The sequence below is a fragment of the Eptesicus fuscus genome, chromosome 17 (genome assembly GCF_027574615.1).
Source record: "Eptesicus fuscus isolate TK198812 chromosome 17, DD_ASM_mEF_20220401, whole genome shotgun sequence".
Taxonomy (NCBI): Eukaryota; Metazoa; Chordata; class Mammalia; order Chiroptera; family Vespertilionidae; genus Eptesicus; species Eptesicus fuscus.
This window is the reverse complement of record NC_072489.1, coordinates 36,947,551-36,970,945: the sequence shown is the minus strand read 5'-3', so window position 1 is coordinate 36,970,945 and position 23,395 is coordinate 36,947,551. Positions and strand designations below refer to the sequence as shown.

Here is a 23,395-nt window from a genome sequence, read left to right as displayed (position 1 = left end):
GAAGAGCTGGGCCTTGTGCTGGACAATTGGGAAGCATGCCGAGATACGGGCTCAGCCTTAGAGGCCAGTAGAGGAAGATAGGTGAATAGTAAGTGAAGTAAGGAGTCACAGTGCAATGATAGACGTTTTATAGGAGTAGTTGGGCTGGGGAGGGCAGGGACAGGGGCTCAAAGGGCAGCGTGGTCAGATGTTCCCGCAGGAGTCAGGAACGCCTTTAGAGGAAAGGCATTCCATTGAGTCTTCCGCTTAGAAGTACAGTTATTAATCATAGCATTTAATTAAGAATGGACTTATGAAGTCAAGCATAAAGTAAGGATATGCATAGCCATTTGGGGGGCACAGTTTATGCGTGCTCTCTTTTTGCATTGGGCGCCCTTATGAGACGGTATACAAGTGCTGTTTGAATTGTTCAACAGTAACTGAAGGTCCTGGAGGGGCTGCAAGCCTGTGGTTTGCATGCATCCGGCAGGCTGTGCAGCTTGGTGCAGCTGGCAGGGCTTTCCTTTTTGTCCTTGGACTTTCTGACCTTGATGGTGGACCAGGAGCATTCTGGGAGGGCATGAGAGAATTCCCATGTTACTTCTGGCTCCCTGTCTAGGGAGATACCTGGCTCTGAGGAGGCTCTAAGGAACCTTGATCTATAGCCATGCACCACCTAATGACGTTTTGGTCAAGGACAGACCACATATACAACAGCAATCCCATAAAATTATCATGGAGCAGGAAATTCTTATCCCTTAGTGATGTCTTAGCCATCATAGCCCAACGCATTACTAACCTGTTTGTGGGGATGCTGGTGTCAACAAGCTACTGTGCTGCCAGCCCTAGAAAAGCATAGCACATACAGTTACAGTAGGAGGCTGTGTCAGTGCCCTCGGTGATGTTTGCACAACGACGAAATGGCCTCACAACACATTTCTCAGAACATGCCCCTGTCATTGAGCAACGCATGGCTGTACTTCTATCTAAGGAATGGGAGAAATGGTCTGAGTGTAAGACTCCTGGCTTTATGCTTTAAGGCCCGATGGAGTTCTGACTGGAGGCCCCAGAGCTGCCCACGGTATATAATCTTGTCGAGGCCAATGACTCTGATCAGCTCTTGGGTTCCTTTCTGGCCACATCCCCCAGAAGATACTGGGAAGGCCTCTCCTGCTCTTCTCAATTGGTTGGAGGGCAGCACTTGGGGATAATGGGCAGCATCTAAACTCCTAGAAATTGACCGACCTTTTCGTTAGGGCGCCATGTGGCACAAATTAGGTTGAAATGAGATATCAAATATGAATGTACTTTGAAGAGTCCAAACCACAGTTACTGCTGTGTGGCTGCTAGTTGTGGTGGTCAGTATTAATAAAACAACCCCTTATGCCGTGGAAGAGAGAAAGATGCCTCACAAACCACACGCTAGTTTATTTGTGGGGCACTCCAGTCATTCTGTGAGGCCTGTGGTGCTTAAAATAGGTTTGCTGACAACTGGAGTGGGTCTGAGTTCATTACCACTACAGCTGAGCCGTTGCAGCTGTATGTCAGCGGACCTGGGTTTAGCTGACTCATCCTGGTTGTCAGAAGAGCTGGGATGCTGAGGCTTGCTGGGGAGAGCAATCCTGATAGTTCTGCAGTCTTGTTTTTCTGACTCATGCAGATTGAAAGGATTGTAGGATTAGGCAGCGAAAAATGGAGACTTTTTCCTGAAGAGCGTGAGCAGGAGTTTGAAGGGTATTGAAAAGAGGACAAAGGAAACTGGGCTGGGGCCGGGGGTCCTAGCCCTGTGCTTTATGGGAAACAGCACATGGCAGCGAGGCTGTTTGGGGTGGGGTAGTTTCCCTGAGCCAGCCACCGGATTGCACTGTGGACTCTGAATAGTTTGGTTGCTTTTTGGAGCGGCCTTGCGATGAGCAGATGAAAAGGAGGCACTGAGCATAGGACGTTCATGTGACTGCCGTTTTTAGTCCAAGGAGATGGCCAGATAAGGATGAAAGATAGGGCAAGACATTCAAAATGAGCGCAAGAGAACATTATTTATTGGTAGATGAATATCTAAATTCTAAATAGTGGTCTAAATTGAGAGAATTCTAGAGCTATAGGGAGGCTTAGTCATGTTCAGAAACTTGAAGCCCTAAGGTTTGTATTAAAAACTATTCTTACTGCCCTGGCTGGGTGGCTCAGTTGGCTAGAACATCATCCTGTACACCAAAAGGTTTCAGGTTCGATTCCTGGTCAGGACACGTAGCTAGCTTGTGGGTTTGACGGGAGGCAACCAATTGAGGTTTCTGTCCCTCTCTAAAAAATCAATTAAAAAAAAATATCCTCGGGTGAGGATTTAAAAAAATAATAAAATAAAAAACAAAAACTGGTTTTTCTAAAACTCATAACCTGTTATTAAATATATAATAAAATGCATTTTGTATTTAATTATAACATAGACTTCTGAAATCTTCCATAAAATTTTCTTCTGGGGGAATGATGTTATGCTTCCTGTCAAAATAAGTGACCCATATTGCATTTCTCAAGTTTTTTCTCTAGCACGTGGCCTAATCTTACCCCTATGAGTAATGACCTTTAGTTGTAGAACTAGGATGAAACTTTGGTTTCTGTATAGTATGATAACTAGGTATTGTATTCTATTAGGTATTTTCCTAGAAAAATTTGGTAATGTCTCTTTTGTGTAGTTTAGTCAGAAAACTTTCAATTCTTTGAACAGCTCTCTATTACTCAAGTTTATTATACATGCTTTAAAAAAAAACACAAACCCTTTAAAGGAAAGCCGTTGTGAATTGTCTCTCAGGAGTGCTTATGGAGCACAGCTTTCCGTGGTGAGCTGTGTGGCAGCTCAGCCTTTGCCGCCACAGCACAGACTGGCCTGCAGGGCGTTTGGTTTAGCCTACACCGTGATGTGAACGTTTGAATTAGTTCCCAGTATTTTAAAATCTTGAAGTGTCACATAAAAATCTAGCTACTCTTGAAAAATGGGAATGTCTGACAGCACATTTGCAAATTATAACTACTTTGCTGGAGCTGAGAAGTGTCTGCTTCCTTTAAAAGGAGTGATTTAAAAATAAAATTAAAAAAAAACTTTTTAAAGGGAGTGATTTATTCAGTGTGTCACTGACTGCCTACATTGCCTGGCGGCTTGACACAGTTATGCTACCTGCCCGGCCCTGCAGACGCGGGTTTTGTGTGACCAGTGGCACGCTGAAGAGCTGGTGGGCGGTGCATCTTCCCCTTTATAAGCAAGTGTGGTCAGGTTTCTCCAGGAAGGAGAATCCGTTTTAGGGTCAGTGTCAGGCTCATTTACGAGAATCTTCACCATTTCTAGTGACATCCGTGTATTTGTCCTCTGAGTGTTGAGGCTTTTCCTGCCCAGAGTATAGGCTGCAATAGCCTATTCCACAACATACACACACACACACACACACACACACACACACACACACACACACACACACACACACACAGTGACCCCGTCTATGTAAAACTTGTGTTGCTCTGATAAATGTATATTGAATTAGGACAGAATTCTAACTTTATCCATTCTCAAAACTAATTATTAAGGAAACAAAGGTAATAAAAAAGCTGTTCTTTCATTTATGTTTTACCCCTTTCTACAAAATATTTGAGTCAGCTTATAAAGTATGGTATTTAAAAATTAGAGAAACATGTGGGGGTGGAAAATATATTAAAGGAGCAGAAAACATTATTCAAAGAGTAAGTTCAAAAGAAAAAAAACATGGCTATCAGGCCCTGAGAATAAGCCCCGGTGATGGAGAATACGCCTTGTGTGAGAGTGGACCTAGATTTCAGAGATACCAGAGTGTGAATGGGACGTCTGGGTGCAAACAGGACCACGGTTTCCCTTTTGCTTGGCGTGCAGAGAGCTGAAGCTGGCCTCTGCGGGCATCGCTCTGACTTTGCAGCGGTGAGCTCCAAGGAGCTGCTCTCTGGTGTCAGCTGGGGGATGTGGGTTTTATGAATAGGGTTAATTATTCCTGTCTCCTGAGACCTCTCCCTGTATTTTTACCTAAGCTATAATGCCAAGAATAGGGTAGTGGAATGGGTCGTGTGTGATGTAATGAGGTGAGGGGGGGAGGGGGGGGCAGTCACGAAGCTCTCAGCAAGAAGGTGTGCGGCCTGCACAGTTCTTTGGAGCAGCAGTAACCTAGAGCTGGTACAGCAGACCGAGTTTTCTGTCATCAGGTTAAAGGAAGCCAGAACAGTATGGGTACTGCACAGGAATTGTTTTCATTTGTGAAGCAAAGTGATCCAGGATCAGACTCAATTATCGGAAAGTTATTGAAGGACAGGTCCTGAAGCTGCCTTAACTACTTTATTAGGGATAAGACTAAACGGAGAGACGGCTCTGTGTAGAAGAAGACGCATCCTGCTTTTGTTTTGTTGGTGACATTAGAATTCTTGTTATTACAGTGTCTGGAAATTGAGTTTTAAATTGAAAATTAATAATGGGCGCTCATGAAGGCATTTTTCGGTTTGTATTTTTAATTTATTTTTTAATTTTTCCCCCCAATGCGATATAGGTAGAGCAAGGCCTGTTTACAGAATTGCAAACGCATCCAAGTTTTCAGGAAAAAATGGAGACTTTCTGGCTGCTGGCTAACTAGTGAAGGGAGCAGGGTCATAAAAGGCAAAAAGTTAGGTGGGGGTGAATTTTGTAGCAATTATAAGGAATGTGTAGACTGTTTCTGAGCAATGCCAGTTTTAGAGTTGACATTCAAAGTGTTTTGAAAGTGTAATTGGCAGATTTTACTACCTTTCAAATGGGAGTACGCCTAGATATAAGCCAAACCACATAAGACATGCTCTTATGCCTTTCCTTGCATTAACTGTTGACAGTCGAGCATCGGCGGGAAATGAAGAATTCTGTTGATGCTAAGGAAATGAAAATCCAGCTGTTTTGTTTCCTCTCCTAATCTATGCGAGAGAAGGAGAGGCACGTTCCTTAAAGACACACCGGTTTCTCTGCTCCTACACCTAGCCCCCTGCTGGAACACACGTGCCTGGTCCTTTTCAGGCAGTGCTGAAACTCACCTTTCAGTGTGGGAGGGTTTTTTGGTGGTTTTGTTTTAAGCTTTTCTCTGATAATTCAGTTATGGATGGAAAGGAATATATTTTAAGGTTCAAATTCTGATGAAATACCTTAGTTTTTTATCATTTGATAAAACAGTACAAACAATGGACAGGAAGTTGGTTTCCCAGTCAAGAGACATAACAAATAGAAAGAACTATGTCATGAAGGTTCCTTTTTCTACTCTGAGAATTCACTTCAGTTTCTAGGCTTGCCTTTATTTACCCGGACTTGTTTAGAAAAATCAGATAAGTCCAAAGTAGGTAACCTCACTATCTGATATTACTGGTAATTCCGTGCTAACTTGATGAGTGTTAATCCATGTGAAATCCTATTGCTGAAAGATCAATGTTTTAATTTTAGGGGGTGATGAGAATTTAAAAGCCAGACCTACAGAAAAGTTTTAGAAAAATATTTCTAATGTTTCCATTGCCTTCCTTCAGATGAGCTCTTACAAAGCTAAGTGCTGCCCTGTGACAAGGTTATACACAGTCTGTCTTTTGCTAACATGGATCTGATCCAAAGCCCAGAATCTCTCTCTAAAAGACTGCTTTTTTTTTTTTTAAAGCCACAGATGGTTTTTTGAAGGTTTCATGGTATATTTCTCGAGTGTTGAGTATAGTACCTACAAGTAGATTTCCCAAGAGTTCTATCGAAAGGCACTTAATGCAGATTACATTAAATAATACCTGGATTTTGGTTTGGGTTGTGTATGTTGTAAAATGCACAAATCAGTGGGTTGGTCTTTAGTCACCTTATTCTCATTTGGGGTTGATGGAAATGAAGTAAGGACCAAGTAAACGACTTTTTTTCAGGTGCAAATTCGACCATGGAACCTAAGTGACAGTGACTTTGTAATGGATGGTTCTCAGCCTTTGGACCCCAGAAAAACTATCTTTGTTGGGGGAGTTCCACGACCCCTTCGAGCTGGTGAGTGGAAATAGTAACACCACAACAACAAAAACAACAACAACAACAACAACAAAATTCCCAATGCATTTAGTCTTCAATATTTCCTAGGTTTCCGGTCAGTTATACACAGTTTCCAAAAAAAAAAAAAAAGAAGGCTCTCCTGTCAGTTTCGCTGAACTGATGCTTTCAAAATTGAATGTTTCCTCCCAAAATGTTCTATTTCCTGATGGTGCAAGAGTGAATTTCATTAAAATGTTATTTTGAAAGGATGAATTCTATTTAGTGCTTTCCTATTCAGCCACATAGTTTAAAAATAGTACCAGTCCATTTGGCAGTGTGCATTCTTATGCCAGTTAGCATTTGTAATGTATGACGGAAAGAGAAGTTACCCATATGTCCTGGGCAGCCGTGTGCCCTCAGTGACAGTCAAACCACTGCTTGGAAAGTGTGTCCCTGAGTGTCAGACTGAACTCTTTCCAAGTGAAACAGGTTCCTATTCTTTTTTCTTACGCAGCTTGAAAAATGAGTTTTGTATTCAGGCATCTTTATGATGACTTTTTATAAAGCTTCCCTATTTTATTTTTATTTTATTTTTTTGTTATTTCCCGATGATGAAATCATTGTTCCTGCTGGGTTTGGGCAGTCATAATTGACTGGGGCAGTGGAAGGGATGCTGAGCTGATGACATCGATATATAAATCCAAACACAAGTCTAATCAGTTGTGGATCAGTGCGATTGCCAGTGGAATATAACAAAATTACTTGCAGGAACTAAGTTTTCAAAATGTTTAAAATAATTGAGTTTGTGTTTTTAAAGGAAGATGAAAAGATAGGTTACTGTTGCCACCGTAGCTGCGAAAGCACATTATCTCTGTGTTATTTGTAAGCTGGTAGACGTAATCCTACCTAAAACATAAACGAGAAAGCAGAGGTCAGAACAATTATGAAATGTAAAATGTGCCTACACTACAGCTACTTGGCTCTGTGACTTGGATGAGTTCTTAATTCCGAGCATCCCTCAACATTTTTAATATATTTACTTAAATCTCAATTTCAACCTAGTCCTAAGTGATAACTCTGGGCCTGCATAAAAATATGTGCATTATTCCATTTTGAAGGATTTTAAAACATATTCATTGTGACTGTGGAGTTTGCAATTTTGTGGTATTTCAGAAAGTCAAATACCTTTGGGTCTTGCTTTCATTTTCCTGGAAACTGTGTGAAAGAACGAAAGCAAAGCAGCAGAGACGCCCCACCCCTTCCCTGATCTGCCGTCGGAGAAGGAAGTCCAGGGAGGGCCGACTCCACCGTGAGCAGCATTAGGGGCGGTAGATGCAGCCCTTTGTTTCTGAGCTGCCGATGCTTTAGAAAAGGAAATGTAGGTGGGGGCCTTGTGGAATATTCCTGGCTTTTTCCAGCTAGCGTTACATTTAGGAGTGGAGTGAGAGAAAAATCCCCTTTGCTGTCTTTTAACAGTGTAAATGGACATTCATTGCTAGTATTCTAGCTATTCTTTTCTGCACCTAACTGCGAGTACAAATTCATTTTAATATTCTAGCCCCTCCTTTTTCCCCCCTAGATGGGAATCTGAAAAAAAAAAAAATTCCGAAAGTAAAAGCCCCACAGTTATAAAAATAACAGAACTGGCTTTAGCCTCCTCTGTCTATTTTTAAGTCACTGACACAATAGCTTATAAATTAAATTTCCTTTTTTATTACTCACCCTTTACTCTCTCTGTTTTAATTATTTGAAAGGATAGGTAAGGGCCTCTATATGATTTTCCCTTTATAAGTCCATTTTCACACTTTTCTAAGATCACACTGACACCACAGGGCAGGAAATCCAAGGTGCTAGATTATATTCTTGAACATTCTGTGTCTGCAAGATGTTGCAAGTTCTAGGATTAGGCAAGAATTCCGTTTAATTTTCTCATCAGAGGTGGGATTTTGTGTTCCCCACCTAGATGCTCTCCCCTTTCTAAGTCTTTTTTAAGTTATTTTTTTAAAGCTAAGCTAAAACTTTTGTCTCTAAGTTTTATTTCTGCAGTTCATGTGGCTAGTACCCCACAGTCACTTTCTCTGAGGGAAGTGTCCGTCCATGCCAGCCCCTCCCATAACTGTAGCTGACTGAGTTACGGTTTCTAGATGGCTAAGTCATCTCTGTTGGCATCTTAGAATGTTCCTGTCTATCCAAGACTTCCAGATTGGATGCCATGCAATCTGAACAAAAAGAGCTAACGTCTGCAGCTTTTGCCCACGTGCAGAGAATCGGGCTTCTTTGAAACACACTGAGCTTCGTGGGCTGGTGTGTGCCCTGGAATAGAAGGCTGTTTCTGAAGGAATTCATTTGACTTCACGAGACCATCTTCAGCTGGACAGTGTTCTTGTTCAAGTGCAGTTCACTTGAACAATAGCATTTACTGAGCATCCACTGTGTTGGTGACACTGAGCGAGCACCGGCCATGCCAAACCAAATGAACGTCTCGCTGTCCCGTTAACAGGTCATCATCTGCAGAGCCGCCGATTTCAGGACAGAAGGCGAGAAATGCGTTCATAGAATGCTAAGTAACTAAATGAAGTGGATGCTAAATTATGCCCTTTAACATAATAGTTCTCAAATTTGGTTTTTAAATACTTCAGGCCATTTTTTTTTTATTTTCAGAGGGCATTATGGTTATGGAATTTTGAAGAGTCTCAGACCTGTTTCAGGTACTATATGCAGGGTGATCCTGGACCAGAGATGGATGACAGTATTCAGCAAGTGAAATTTTAGGTGTCCAGATTGATTTTTCACCTTATCCTGTGCCAAAAATGGTCCTTTAACATGGAATGGATACTAAAATGTTATCACTCAAGAATTATTCCTTTGGATCTTGTGAGGCTATGTATCTTTGATATTTCTCCTAAGACAAGATCATTGTCACTAATAAATTAATACAAATATAGTCCTTACCCCACCAGACAGAAATACACAAACCCTTCTAAAGAAACAAGGCAACCTGTTTTAAGCAGTATTAGCCTGAGTTTAGCTTTCTCTTTCTGGTCATTTAAAAAGCCTTCCTTTTTATAAATTCATGTTGGGGGTGGGGGGGGGGGGTGGGGACTCACAGGCCCAGATAAATGAAAATGGGAAAATATCAGTGGAAAAATCTAGATGCATTTACCCAAAGCTAGAGTGCCTGTTGGTTTCTTTAGTCCAAGTAATACACGTTCCTACTGTCTCCTCTCCCTCCCTCCCATCCCTCCTTCTGTTGTTGGCAAGCCAAGGACAGCGTGCCTGAAGCCTCCTGGTGTTTCTGAGCTCCCGTTCTCCTTCCACTCCCCACCTCTTCTCACCCCCAGGCCAGGGAAGGCTATAGGTAGACTCACCATGCCACCATGTGGCTAAAACGTACATTCTTGTTCAGAGTGAGCACAGGGGGAGGGGGAGGTAGTCTGTCCGGTTCTCCACCCGGAAGTACACAGCGTATTTTCACTCTTGGTTCCAGTAATGTAAGCAGCAGGTCTTCCTGAGTCTCCCTCAGTACAGAAATGGCCCTGTTTTGCATATCCCTATGGCCTTGGGGCCTCTCTAGAATATATCTCTCTGCTCTGAGAGGAAGTAAGTGCCAGGCTTGGGGATTGTGAGGAGGCTACCGGCAAAGAGTGGAGAATGAGGCATCTGGCCCCTGTACGCTCCCCCCACTTTATAAATGAGAATATTCTCTGACTCCAACTTCTTGGCTTAGATATCTAATTTGAATATCGCCTCGGTGATCAAGCTTTGGGACCAAACCCCTTCTAACTTCGATCAGGCTTGAAAAGCCCTCCGTGTCCTCTGATTAGAGGCATGTGAGCTGTTCGCCTTCATGACTTCCTCGTGACAGGGCACCAGTCCAGGTCCTGCTCACAGCCCGATCTTCAGAGATTCCATCTGAGTCCTTGGAGCCGACCTATCATTTGCTCATCCTCCTTAGGCCTTTCCTAACTATGGCTTTGATCATTCTTTCCTGTCTAGTATTCTGTGATGAATCCTAAAATTTCCTTCTCTGCCTTTTTCTCCCTCTCACTGTTGGGAGCATGGATTTTCTGTAAAGGGGGGGAAAAAAAAAAAAACTAAGGTAGATATTCAGTGATATGTGGCATACATCTAAAGAACATACAGCCTGAATTTTTTCCAAGAGCACTTATTTCAGACATTCTGTACAGGCATTCTGATAGTTCACATGTATCAGGAGTCACATTCTGATGTGTGACTCAGGAAATAGGAGTGTTGTAACGGTAGCTTTTGTTGTTGTTGTTCCACGAAGTGGTAACAGGCAGAAATCATCTTATGTCATGTTTCTCAGTAGTAGGAGCTTTTTCTTTTACTGAGTCCCAAGTTCAGTACGAGTTGTCCCAGGTAAACTCCAGATTTGGCATACAGACTTGATTGACTGCATTGCCCTGAGGGTTAAGGATTTTCTAATATTAGTATGCATTTGGGTTCTCTCTCCCCCACAGCTGTTGTCAAACTTTGCCATATCTGGGGGCAGGTTGAGTAACGTTAGCATAAAGCCAAAGTAAGACTGGGAAGAATTGGTGCTTATGGAGCAAAAACCAAGCCAAGTTCATGTTAAGCAAAGATTTATGAGTAGAGGCCAAAACCACCCCTGGACCAAACTGAACATTCGAGCCCCACTCCGTGCTCAGCGGGGTGTCTTCAGAGCGCCCATGGATGTTTAATCCTCGTGATAACCCTGTGGAGAACTCGTTGTAGAGATAAGGAAGCAAGGTTCAGAGGGAGTGATCGGCCAAGGCCGCTATAATTGAAAAAGCCAAGACTCAAACTTGGATCTCCAGACAACAAGTTTGGGGCTCTTGGCACAGCAGTGCGCTTCTTTATCAAGCTGAGGTCTGAGATATTGTCTCTGTAACAGTAGTAACAGTTACCTTGGTACCAGCTCAATTTAATCAAGTTGAACACTCTATCTCTCTGACTTTGTTGATTGTTCATATCATTTATTTGAAAATATTTTTAATTTCCCAACATCTGATGCAGAGTAAAAGCTTGTGAGCACATGTCCCCATTTAAGATGAGTGAACTGCCCTTGTGAACCAACTTGGCAATTGTAAACCTAGAAAGTCCACCTTCAAGTTGGATCTCCCTTTCATTCCAAAGTCCAGACCTCCTCCTCCTGAGGTGCCTTCTGCCTCTTTCCTCCCTGCTTCGTTCTTATGTCCAGAGAGAAGAAATGTGGCTTCTAGATTCACAATTTAAAATCTGGAAAGATGAATGTGTTGCTATCCCCCCTTGGGAATCCTCATTCCTGCTCCTCCACATTTGGTTCTCATAGTATCTGAGACTTAAACATTGGATGGCTGGCTTTCAAATCCAACTAGATGATAGGACCAGGACCCTGTAGTTGGATGAAGGAGTCATCGTGATTTCCTCTCCGGTGAATTAAAGCCCCTTTCAGAACTCTGTGAAGAATCAGGAGCAAATCCAAGGAACCATCATCGGGGTTCAGATTGAACTTCAGAGGCATAGTCACCACAGCTTGGAGGACTTCAGGGGGATGCCCTCTGCTCCATACAGCTGCAATATTCTGGTTTCCCTCTGGTGACGGCACAGTGAAGGTCATCACAAGAGCCCGTGTGTGAGCGAGACCCACAGTGGTGTTGCTGTTATAAGGGAACAGGTATTTATGACGTGACTTGAGTGTCTTAGGAACACAGAGCTTATCCAAAGTGCAGAGTGCCCTTGGATAGAGCTTCCAGACCTGCTAATTTCCTACCCCTGTGGTGACCAGACAGACCCTGTGAATACTGTCTGGATAGGAAAGAAAACATAAAAAGTAGTTTGGAGACTCCTGGCTTCTTCATGGACTCTTGTCTATGCCTGCTATCGCCTCCATCTGTCTGCATCCCAGCCTTCACCTGTGTACCTCACCTTCCTCAGGTTAAATGTAAAGAATGTGATTCTGGGAGCCACACTGTCCTTGGCCTCTTACAGAGGATGGTTGAGAATGAGGAGTCACTGTCACAGGCTTAGTAGGTGGTTTGCCCACACTCTCCAAGTAAGTTACACCTTTGATCAGAGGCTCACATCTCATGAGCAGGGTTGAGATCACAAGACGTCGATAAACCCATGCAGGTTTTAGTTGACTTCTGCCACATCCTTTCTGCCTTTCTTCTACTTTTCTCTCCTCCCCAAGTGCTGGAGTCAGTAGCCTTCTTCGTGGTGCAGCTTGCCCCCATCAGAGGAAGGGAATTTATATGGGACTTCCCTCCATGAACCGATGATACTCACTATAAAGCAGCCTTTAAAGCCCAGTCTCTAAAAGTAGTTGTACTTTCTGACATCTGTAGGTGAACTGGTGCTCGCTTTATAAAAAATTGTTTCAGGTTGAAAACTTATAGGCCTTGAGGAAGGCTTGCTCTGCGTTTCTATTAGTCATCTACTTAGTGGGTGAATTCAATTACATTCTCCCCCTAAAGCTGTATTTACCAAGTGGTTATTCTTCTCAGTAATGTCCCTTTAAGTGCTAACAGAGTTACTGAAATGACATATCTCTGTGGTGTTTCAGTGCAGCCCACAGGAAGTGTGCTCCTAGTGAAGACTTGCTAATGGAGTGAAGGACCAAATACAAACAACAGTTCTTTGACCATCATTTGCCTTTCTTCAGGGGTGTTCACAGTGTTAGATTTTTTTGTCATTAAAAGAGAGATTCGGGTAGCAAGAGAAATGGAAAATCTTCCTATTCTTTTCCTCAAAAGTTCTCTCTTTATTCACCTTGGTTGCTTCTAGCTTCTCAACGAATTGCTCTTCCCTTAAGTGAGACTTCACTGGCTCAAATGTCTGCAGACTTTTTGGTGGCCAAGAAAGTGACTGTGTATAATCAGCTTGTACGTGGAGATGATTTATTCATAATTTTCGTAAAAGCATAGTGAGTGAGGGTTTCTGTTTCCTATCCAAAGTACCTAACTGCCAGCAACATAAGTCATGACCTAATCTTTGGCACGTGAAGATGATTTTCCAGCAGCTAGATCTGCGAAGCAATGGAAAGTGTCTGCTCGTGGAAGGAGCCTTCTCTGGCATCTGGGAGCCCCCACAAGATTCCTTTGGAGACCACTATGCTATAGAAGAAGCTGTGGCTAAGTAACACTCCTCGTCAGCTGGAGCTGCAGGCATACAGCCAGTGTACCTTCTTTCTAAATCAGACACTTTCTCGAGTGCTTCCGAAGGGTGGAAGACAAGTGCCATTCGGTCCTTGCCAGCGTTCATCTCCTGGTCATCCACCAGGCTGAGGGGATGTTTTCTATCTTATCCCATTCCAGAGGAAGCCAGGTCTTTGGAAAATTTGTGTTTAATTTCCAGGCCCTGAGGTTACTTATTTTTACTAAGCCCATTTGACCAGAAAGGGAAATTCATGAATGGCTATAATGAATGAATTCTACCTTCAGTTTCTTGGTGTGTCTGTAACTGGAATAACATTAGTTGGGTAAGGAGGCCCTCAAGCCATCAGAGGTTGTTGGAATGAAGTGTAAGGACCTACTGAACTCTGGCATTCAGAGTATGTGCACCATCATTATGGCATTGTTTGAATGAGTGTGATTCCCGAGTCCTGCCCCAAGACTGTAGTCAGGGTCTACTTGAGTGCCAATCAGTAGGGTTCCCTTGGCTGGCATGACTCGGTCATTCTGATCATAATGGGATCATTGGGATGGCTTTCTGCCCTAAGCACATATTCTTGGACTTAGTGATTGCTAGCTTCTTTCCTCGCCTTCTGAAATTTACCTGTTGGTTGTAGGTCACTCTTCCTATTAAAAATGGGCACTTAGAAAAGTCATCAATATTAGGCACTCTAGAATGGGAAGAAATTTTGAAGTTAAGAACAAAGGCCCGTTTGGTGTGTCTCAGTGGTTGAGCGTCAACCTACGGACCAGGAGGTCATGGTTGGATTCCCAGTTAGGCCTTATTCCCAGGTTGCAGGCTCGATCCCCAGTGTGGGGCATGCAGAGGCAGCCAATCAATGATTGTCTTTCATCATTGATGCTTCTATGTCTCTCTTCCTCTCCCTTCCTCTCTGAAATCAACAAAAATATTTTTAAAAAGAAAGAAAAAAGACAGCCTTTCTGTCATGGCGACAGAGCTTTTCTTACTGCCTCAGCAGCTTCATAGCACAGGAATCCGGTAGTACTTGGCTTTCCTTCTGCTTGTAAAAACCTGGTGGGGTTCTTGGACCTTTCGGCCCTTATGTCTGCTGCAGATTTCTTCCTCCGCCCCACCAGGTTGTGCTGCTTTTCTTCCCTCAAGATCCTGATTCCTGTGGGGCTCTGCTCTGTGATGGACTTTGCCCACTGGCGGTGGCCCCGGTCACCATTTCCTCACTGCATCTCCTTTCCAAACACCATATGTCAGTGTTTGAGGGAAGTGGGTTCGTGGGTCACTCCCCAGGGTGAGGGCTAAGTCTTTTGGACTTAAACTATGTGAGTTGCCTGAAAGGAATGGTCGTACCTGGAGGAGGTGCCGTCTAGTATCAAGTAAACAATTACCTTCAGGCAGTTTGGATCCAGGTAAGTAGCTGCTACATTTCTCTCCATGGTACCTTTTTGGTGAGGATAATTTTAGGATATCACACCTTTGGAATGGATCACTTTCCAAATGTTTTATTTATGTATATATATATATATATATATATATATGTCTTAAATATACAAATATAAGGATATCTATAGGAGAAATGTGACAAGGACTGCAGACTAAACCTCTGGATTTTTAGCAGATGCAGGATGGGTATGTTTTTACTGCCTTTGTAGCAGCCTAGTATTTCCTGGCACTTTGTAAGTGCTCAGTAAATGTTCATTGCTGCTATTATCATTACTAGTATTACTAAGAATTTCCTGTGAGAGGTTAGTGTGGAGATTTCTCAGTTGGGATAAAATATACTCTAAAAGTCATTTTTTTCAACTGTAGAGATTTATTATTTTAAGGTTGTAGACATATTGCCTCTAGCTAAAATGATGACTTAATTCTTTCTACAGTTTAATCTTAACCGTAGCAGTGTAACTTTAGTAATTGCTTTCAGTCTCAGAGGTCAGTAAGTAGGGCTGTCTCTTCATAACTTGTTAGGGCATTGTGAAATGCTTTGCCTACCTAGGGCCCACTCCAGTAGACTAAGCAGTTAGAAGTTAGAACAAGAGGATTACTGATAGAGCATCCCTTTAATAAGTTCTGATTATACAAATTCATGTGTGTGTGTGTGTGTGTGTGTGTGTGCGTGTGTGTGTGTAAATTCTTTTATTTTTTATTTTTTTATTTTCAAATAGCTTATGAGGATCTCCCCTACTTGAAGTTGTAAGACTGATGTGGACACTCTTCACGATACTTCACATGGGTTTTTTATTCCTTAGTTACACTGCATGATTCTTAAATAGTTCTTCCTGCTCCTGGTCAGGAGTTCCTTCTAAACATTTATACAGAATTGCGTTCATTTCCTTGCAGTTGAACTGGCAATGATCATGGACCGTTTGTATGGTGGTGTCTGCTATGCTGGCATTGATACGGACCCAGAGCTGAAGTACCCGAAAGGTGCTGGCCGCGTGGCGTTCTCCAATCAGCAGAGCTACATCGCAGCCATCAGCGCTCGCTTTGTGCAGCTCCAACACAATGACATTGACAAACGGGTAAGCAACTGCTCAGGGCGTAGTTGCCCCAGGAAAGAAATGAAGTTTGCCCTCTCGGCACCTGGGAGGAAAAGGCACCTTGTGCTGCTAAGCGAGCAGCTCTGCCTTGCCTGGGATCAGTCCACAAGCCCATCTAGGCTGCCTGAAAGAGAGCGCACCCTTGGTATTGACGGTGTTAATGAAACCTCTGCCTCGCTCTCCCCGGGGCGATGTCACACTTATGAAAATAACCCTGCAGAATTTAGCTACCAAACCAGTGCTGTGCAAAAGGTGATGCATTCACGAAGGGTGAGAGCTGGTGACCTGTTTGACCCTATGGTGTTCTTACAACAAGCAAACTTGGACGAACATTCGATGCTGATACATAAAATGTTGATCTTGCAATTTCTCTTGAACCAAGTAGCTGCTGTCCCCTCCACTGCCTCCTGCACCTCCCTGAGTTCTACTGCTCATACCATATGCACACACGCATTTACCTGCCCTGCTCCTTGGCATCACCTGCCTGGCCACGCGAGGCATTCGGATTTTCTCCTTCTGATCTAAAGAGGGCACCCGAGGTAGATTTGAGGAGCTGGTATGCTCAGTTGTTTTGTGGGCAGGTGCAGCTTTAAATCCCTTAAATCCCAGCTCTGTCATTCTTTGGAAGCTTGGGGGAATGGACGGTGGTAGGTGTGACTCGGGGACCTGTGTTAGTGGCGTAAAAGAGCAGGTAGGAGAAGAGCATCGGGTCTTGAGCACGTTTCTATGCAATTGTACGGTGCTTGTTAATGCTCCCAGCAGAGGATGTCCTTGGGGGACACCCTGAGCGGGCAGAGAAAGTAGTCACCATGTTCTGTTATGAAATTTCACCTCTCCTCAATTTTGGCTAAATTTGCGTAGCAGACTTACGTTTCTTAGAGGGCGAAAATTTCAATTGGTGATGGATTTTTAAATATTCGGCAAGATTATATTTTCAGTCTGGTAAAAGCCAGTGCTTAAAAAAAAAAATCAATTTGCTACCTCACTGAGCTCCTTAAAAGTAAATAGTGGTGGTGTGTTTTTTAATTAAGATGAATAAAGTAACTATTTAAGAATTTTGAAACACCCCAATCCCACAGATTCCAATACTTTTAACCCTCTGCTGCACCAGTCGCTGGTGACCCCAAGCAAATTACTTAATGCCAGGAGCCTCGGGTCCTCCTCTGTCGCGCCCTCCTGGGGAGGGTCTGAAGTCTACCTGGGATCTGAGGATTGAGCAGCCAGAGCCGTACGGCAGTGAGATGTCTGACCGGCACTTGCTGGTTTACATATTCATCTCCCATGGCTTGAATGCTGTTGGTTGCTCTGCTGAAGCTTCAGTGGAAAGGTCCCCGGGTTGGTGACAAGAGCACTGGGCCAGAGTCACATTGCTGGGTCCAGAGCTGTGTTGTCCCGGGGGCTGCGTGACTTCGGCAGGTCACTTAGGCCCTGAGCGTCCGTGTGTAACGGGGGCAGAAGGAGTAGCCTTTTGTATCTCCCAAGATTGCTGGGAGTCCCAGCAGAGGTTCTAAACAGGAAAGCAGTGCCTACCTGTCACACACTGTCCGGGTGTAGAGGGAGCTGCTGTTGTGGAGTCCGAAAGGGGCCTGTGTCCGTTCCTTCAGTGCCTGGGGTGAGGCATCCAAGTGGGAGGCTTGGAAATCCTTGAAAGTGGGAGTCCCTCCCCTCCCCTGCTTCACCTTCATGCTCCTCCTCGGCCCTGAGCACTGTCCAGGCCGCTTTCTTTGTGATGAGAGAGAAAAGCTGCTTCCACCTCGAGCTGGGCTCCTGCTTCACTGTTCTGTGAACCTCACGCTTCCTTCCCCAGACTTACGCTGTCCTCTTGTTGGTTTCTGTTGGCTTTGAACACAGCCAGCACTGCCTTGTTTTATTGTCTCTGGCATTTTGAGCCTCTGCGAACTGTACCCTTCATAGATGCTTTTTCAAGTTCATTCCTAGTTTTTTGTGTGTGTTTTTAAATATATATATATTTTTTTTAATTGATTTCAGAGAGGGAGAGAGAGAGATAGAAACATCAATGATGAGAGAGAATCATTAATTAGCTGCCTCCTGCATGATTGGGGATCAAGCCTGCAACCCGGGCATGTGCCCTGACCAGGAATCGAACCATGACCTCCTGGTTCATAGGTCAACACTCAATCACTGAGCCACGCCGGCTGGGCTCAAGTTCATTCCTAGTTTGATTGTTATTTACCTTTCTCCTAAAGCTTGCATTTGAGCTTGGCAGAGAGCTCCCATTATACACAGGGTGGGGCAAATAGGTTTACAGTTGTCATGCAAATAAATAGCACAATAATCAATAAACAATAATACAGGAATAGAGTCTGTTTGCTGTACTCACAACTGTAAACCCCACGTCGTCCGCCCTGAACAGGCACATTAGTATTCCTCAGGTGGTGGCCTTCTCCTTTCTCGGGGGCTCTCTTCAGGATTGTCTGCAGAGAATTTCTTCTTTCCTGCGCCAGGTCTTCAGCAGTAGCCTCATCGCTAAGGTTTCGGAACTTGCTGTCCTAAAAGACGGGGCGATGTTCACCTGTGCCCACAATCCCTTTTCCATGCTGTCGCAAATTCCAAGAGGCTGCCGTCTTTTTTCTCCTTCCTTCGGATGTTATCCTAGAGTTGCCTTTTTAACCAGGACCATGGCTCTTTTAGATAGCATCAACTTGTATTCCCTTTCTGGTCAGAGGGGCCTCCTTTGCTGTCTGCATCATTATAAATGCAGAATCAGGGGCGTCAGTGGATTTTTTTTAGCTGCAGATGGAATGATAAGGGCCACTTGCTGCCTGCTTGCAGCCCCCACCCCTCACTGTTTGCCTCACATGGAGAGTTGGAGCAGCAGTGCCCGGGACCCTGAGAGCTCTGGGACGGTGCGAGGTGGGTGCTCTCAGCTTGCACCTTCCTGGGTAAACTGGGGGAGGTACATGAAGAAGAATTTGACTGGTATGTTCCCTTTACCTCTTTTGTATCAACCAAGTTTTTTCAAAAAGACATTATTTTTGGAGCGTTTGTATGGTTATGCATTTATTATTATTATTATAATTGCTGCTCTTTAGCTCAGCCTTTTTAAAATTGGTTTCAGAGAGAAAGGGAGAGAGAGATAGTAACCTCAATGATGGGAGAGTATCACTGACCAGCTGCCTCCTGCACAGCTCCCACCAGGGATTGAGCCCACAACCCAGGCATGTGCCCTGACCGGGAATCAAATGGTGACTTCCTGGTTTAGAGGTCGACACTCAACCACTAAGCCATGCCGGCTGGGCTGGCTAAGCTTTTAGATAGAGTAGAGTGGTTTATGGGGGAAATACAATCTTCATAGGTTTGATTTCTTCTCACCATCTTAGAGACTTTGGGGCTTGCTTGTGAATAGGAAATAAGTCAATATGCAACATGTATAGGAGCTGTTGACCCGGAAGCTTTAGTGCTTTCATCTCTGCTGTCATTTCTCTCCTCCATTATGTCATCTTTAAGGAGGAGGTGGTGCTTTTCTTTTTATATGTTGTTTTGGTAACAGCTCTATGGAGATATATAATTCACATACCATACAAATCACCCATGTAAAGTGTATATGACTTAACAGTTTTTAGTATATTGACATAGTTCCACAACCATCACCACAGTCGGTTTTAGCACATAGGAAGAGGTATTTTCATGTACAGCCATCAAGTCTGCAATAAGAGGATCAATTAAACAGTAACCCCCGTGGAAGGGGGCACAGCATTTGTCCTGTATAATTTTACTCAGCTCGTAATAGGGAGGGGATCCTACTTACTTAACCAGTACTCTTCACAGTTCCAGGAACAAGGTCGCCCAGGCTATTGGGGCAGACTTCTGAATCCTGCGACAGCTGCGATGAGGGTCCCCGAGAAGGGTGACTTGTCAGAGTGGGCTGACCAATGTGCACATCGGCAGACTCTTTGCCGTGGTGTGCCTGGAAATGGACGCACCGGCAGGTGGAGGGGCTTGTGCTGGTGGTTCCTTACAGAGCTGCCATGGTCTGGGCTCTGCCACCTGTGCCCGGAGGCCTGGGGTGGCACTCAGGAAATGTGCAGAGTCATCGTCTCCCCGGTTCATCCTTAGCCCGTCCCACTTCATCCTGTACATAAAAGCCAGAGTGACCTGGTGAGGTCATCTGCGAAGCATGTCTTCCCTCCTTTAAACCTTTTGATTATGTCCTCCTGCCCTTAGGACAAAGCTCAGAGTTCTCACCTGCCATTGCCCACACGACCCTGCGTGGACTACACCCTTCTGCTGCCTGAGCTCTCTCTTCCGTGGCCGGAGCCAGTCACAACTGGCCTTTTTCCTCTCTTTCTCAGGATTAATGTATATGCTGTTTCCTCTGCCTGCCTAATAGCCACTTTTCCTGATCCTTATGGCCTCAGCTTCGCTGTAATATTTTTAGTGGCGCTTATTTCTGCCCCATAGATCATTGTCATAATGCCAGCTGCCATTCCTTTGTGGCATTAAGGCACCTCTGTGATGAAGCACGGCTTAAATGTCCTGTTAGACCATACAATCCCTGCGGCCAATGACTGTATGTCTTTCATGTTAGTTACTGATACTTAATACTTGGTACATACAGAGTTGGTACACCTTACTGATTTTCAGATGAATGAGTGAGTTTCTGAATGAAGGCTGACTGAGAAGGGGCTCAGGGGAAGCCCTTATAGACCAACCTTGGGCATATCCCGCCGCCCACCAGAGGGCACTTTGCACACATGCCTTTCCTACTTCATTATGAACACTTCCTTGAGTGATAAAGAAATCCAGGCTTTGCTGTTTATACCATCAGAAAGAGTTCTTTGACACTGACGTTCAAGCCGGACTTAACCTTAGGCATGACCAGATTCAACCCCCTTTATTTTGCCACAGAGGGACCTTTAGGAGAGCTTTGGAGACTCCGAAGGCACCTGTCCATCAAGGGCAGAGCAGCCTCTGCTCTCGGGACTCCCCTCCTGGATTTTCCTGCTTTTCCAGGGTCTGATGTTTGTTCAGACCCACTGACTCCGTGAAGTGCTTTTCCCACAGACCTGGGTTAGGAACCCGCACGTGCGATCACAGGTCCCGCAGTGAGTTTTACATATGTTTCAGTAGTTCACGTACGTTTAGGTAACCTGTTCTGCACAGAGCAGGGCACGGCCAGAGTTTATCAGGATCTTCTAGTATGTCTGTACGTTATTTTGAACATTAACAGAATGAGTTCGAAATTTTCCGGTGCTTTTTTTTATCGTTGTTTTGCCTTTGCTTTTTACTTTTATGCTGTCTTCATGTCACACCTTTTTTCAAGTCAGTGTGAGCCAATGCAGCTCCAAATTAACATCTTGAAATAAATCCTTTAAGGGTAACATTAAGCATATCTTATGGCCAGTATTCACCAGTTACCAGCCAATTGGTGATAGTCCGTGTGTTGACGATATCAAGGTTGTGTAGCACCCGGTATGGTGGCTCTCAGTGTTTCTTCTGCCTTAGCACACATGAGGCACGTGATACACTCTCATGGGTAAGAGAGGTTCCCTACAACACTGCTGGGGTGGGGTGTCTATGGGGTATGCCCATAAGTACCTAATGGGGATTACACCCCACGCCCACTCCGATCCGCACCATCCAGAAAACCATGGCTATAGTGAAAAAGTGTCCTGGCTTGGGACTTGGGAGCTGTGAGCCACACTCCTATCTCTTCTCCCAGTCATGGTGTGACCTTGGGCAAGTTTCTTAACCTCTTAAAGGCTTAATTTTATTGTCTCATAGTGGTAAGAAATAGCCTAACTATCTTATCGTTTATTGCCCAGGTAAACAATGATAGATGAATCACTTCAGAAAGTTATCAGGCTGTACAGGTGTTGATTTGTATTATTGTAGAGCCTGGCCTATTTAGATTGTGCTGTTGCCCAATCACATGACCAAGGCTAATTGTTGATGCTCTTTTTTTCCCCCTCTTTGAAAATGCCTACTCAGTTCCACTAAGAATCCTTAATATAAGAGTAAGTAGCTGAATTTGACACTAGAAAAAAAAAAGAAATTAACATAGGTGCCAATCTACCAACATGCTGCTTAGATGTTGGTCAAGACACACATGTAGGGTCTCTTAAGCTCCTTTTATAGAGGTAAACACCTGGGTGCATTTTGCATTTAAAGAATTGAAGGTGGTTTCTTTAGTCTAGAAAGAGGTGTTTTTACCAGTATCTTTTCTATGATAATGAACAGATTTTTGAACTTGAAATTCAGTAGAAGGTTAGGATTACATTTTGCTTATATTCCTTTGAACGGTGTCTCTGTGAAAAATTGAACAGTTTAACGTATTTCAGTGCAATAAGGGCAAAAGAGGGCCGCTGTACTCATTCTGTCCGTTTTCGTGGTATTTTTAGAAGTGGCTCCAAAGGAGCACCTAGGGTGTGAGAGCTCTGCTAACTGCAGTTTCCTTTACAGCTCCAGTCTAGGCCACTTGCGTAGGAAAGATCTGTGTAGTGTGAAAAATGGGATCATGTGAACATGAGTAATCTTTCTACATGGCCATGTTTCTACCCCCTTGTCTATTCTGTGGCGTTCTGAGAAAATTTGTAAGGGTAGAGTCAATGGAATCTTCCTCCGTCTAACAAAAACATATGCTTTCACTTGTATAAAATTTTTCTTTATAAAAATCTGAGAGGTCCCCGCTACGCGCGCACACACACACACAACTCTTGTTTAACACAGATTGGTCATGTTGTCTCTTAGAGATGTGTAAGTCACGTGTTTATTTCTTGATCTGAATCTTGCAGTAGACATTGGCTATGGTCTGCCAACTCAGCCCACAGAGACCTTTTTCCTAGTCGAAAGATACTAGACCACATCCAGCCAGTGACTATACCACTGATTAAGTGGCTTGAAGGAAGGATGTGTGTACGTGTTAATGACAGAGCTTTGGAAACCTGTAAAGCACTCTGCCAGTGTGCAGTGGCACCGATAAAAGTAAATTCCATGAAATCACAAATGCCTAATATTCGAGCTCTTCTGGAAGAAGCTTATTAGTTTAATTGGCTTTTTTTTTTTCATGATAAAAGGAGTTAAATATTTCAGGCAAGATAGGGGGAAAGTGGGTTGACTGAGTTTTTGAAATAGGAGGAGGGAGCTCTGAGTAGGCAGGGTTCCATCCCTAAAATTAGTTCCCCTAAACCACCGTTTCCTAAGTCGCTCTTCAGAAAGCATGAGTCCCTTGGGATTTTAATATCTGTTTTGCAGAAAAACCTTTTTTCTGAGTCAAATGAGTTTGGAAATGCTCTCTTGAAGCAACGTAACTAGGCTGCTTTATTGTAGGAGTTCTTAGAATCTTTTATATGCTAATCTTCACGGCGAAGGTCCAAGGAGACACTGCAATCTTTCACGGATTCTTTTGATCATGAACACTTCTAAAATTCACCATCTCTCGGAATAACGTTTTAGGGGGCCCAGTTGAGAAAATACTGTTTTCAGCTTCTTTTCTTTGTTTCGTGCTCAAATTCAGAAGTTTCATAAGCAGTTGATTTTCCCCCTTCCTCAGTCCCTGTTTATTAAGTATGCCACACCCACCATATATTTTCTTTTTTTTTTGTTTTTCATTGTGGTGAAAAACCCCTTGAACGCTCTCCTCTTAACAGATGTTTAAGGGTGCAGCACACTATTAACGATCAGCACAATGTTGTGCATCACTGGGATTTATACGCTTTGACCAGCAGCTCCCCACGACCCCTGCCCCAGGCCCTGGCAGCCGCCAGTCTGCTTTCTGCTT

At 43.9% G+C, this 23,395-nt stretch overlaps 1 protein-coding gene across 3 annotated transcripts in view; it reads left to right on the top strand.

Moving 5' to 3' along the window:
• CPEB3 (cytoplasmic polyadenylation element binding protein 3) overlaps positions 1 to 23,395 on the top strand; it is a 175,391-nt gene that overhangs the window by 139,328 nt on the left and 12,668 nt on the right. For all 3 annotated transcript variants that reach the window (XM_028133198.2, XM_028133196.2, XM_054729148.1), the window contains 2 exons: positions 5,893 to 6,007; positions 15,455 to 15,636. In XM_028133198.2, coding sequence (XP_027988999.2) covers positions 5,893 to 6,007; positions 15,455 to 15,636 — 297 coding nt within the window. The remainder of the gene's footprint in view (positions 1 to 5,892; positions 6,008 to 15,454; positions 15,637 to 23,395) is intronic.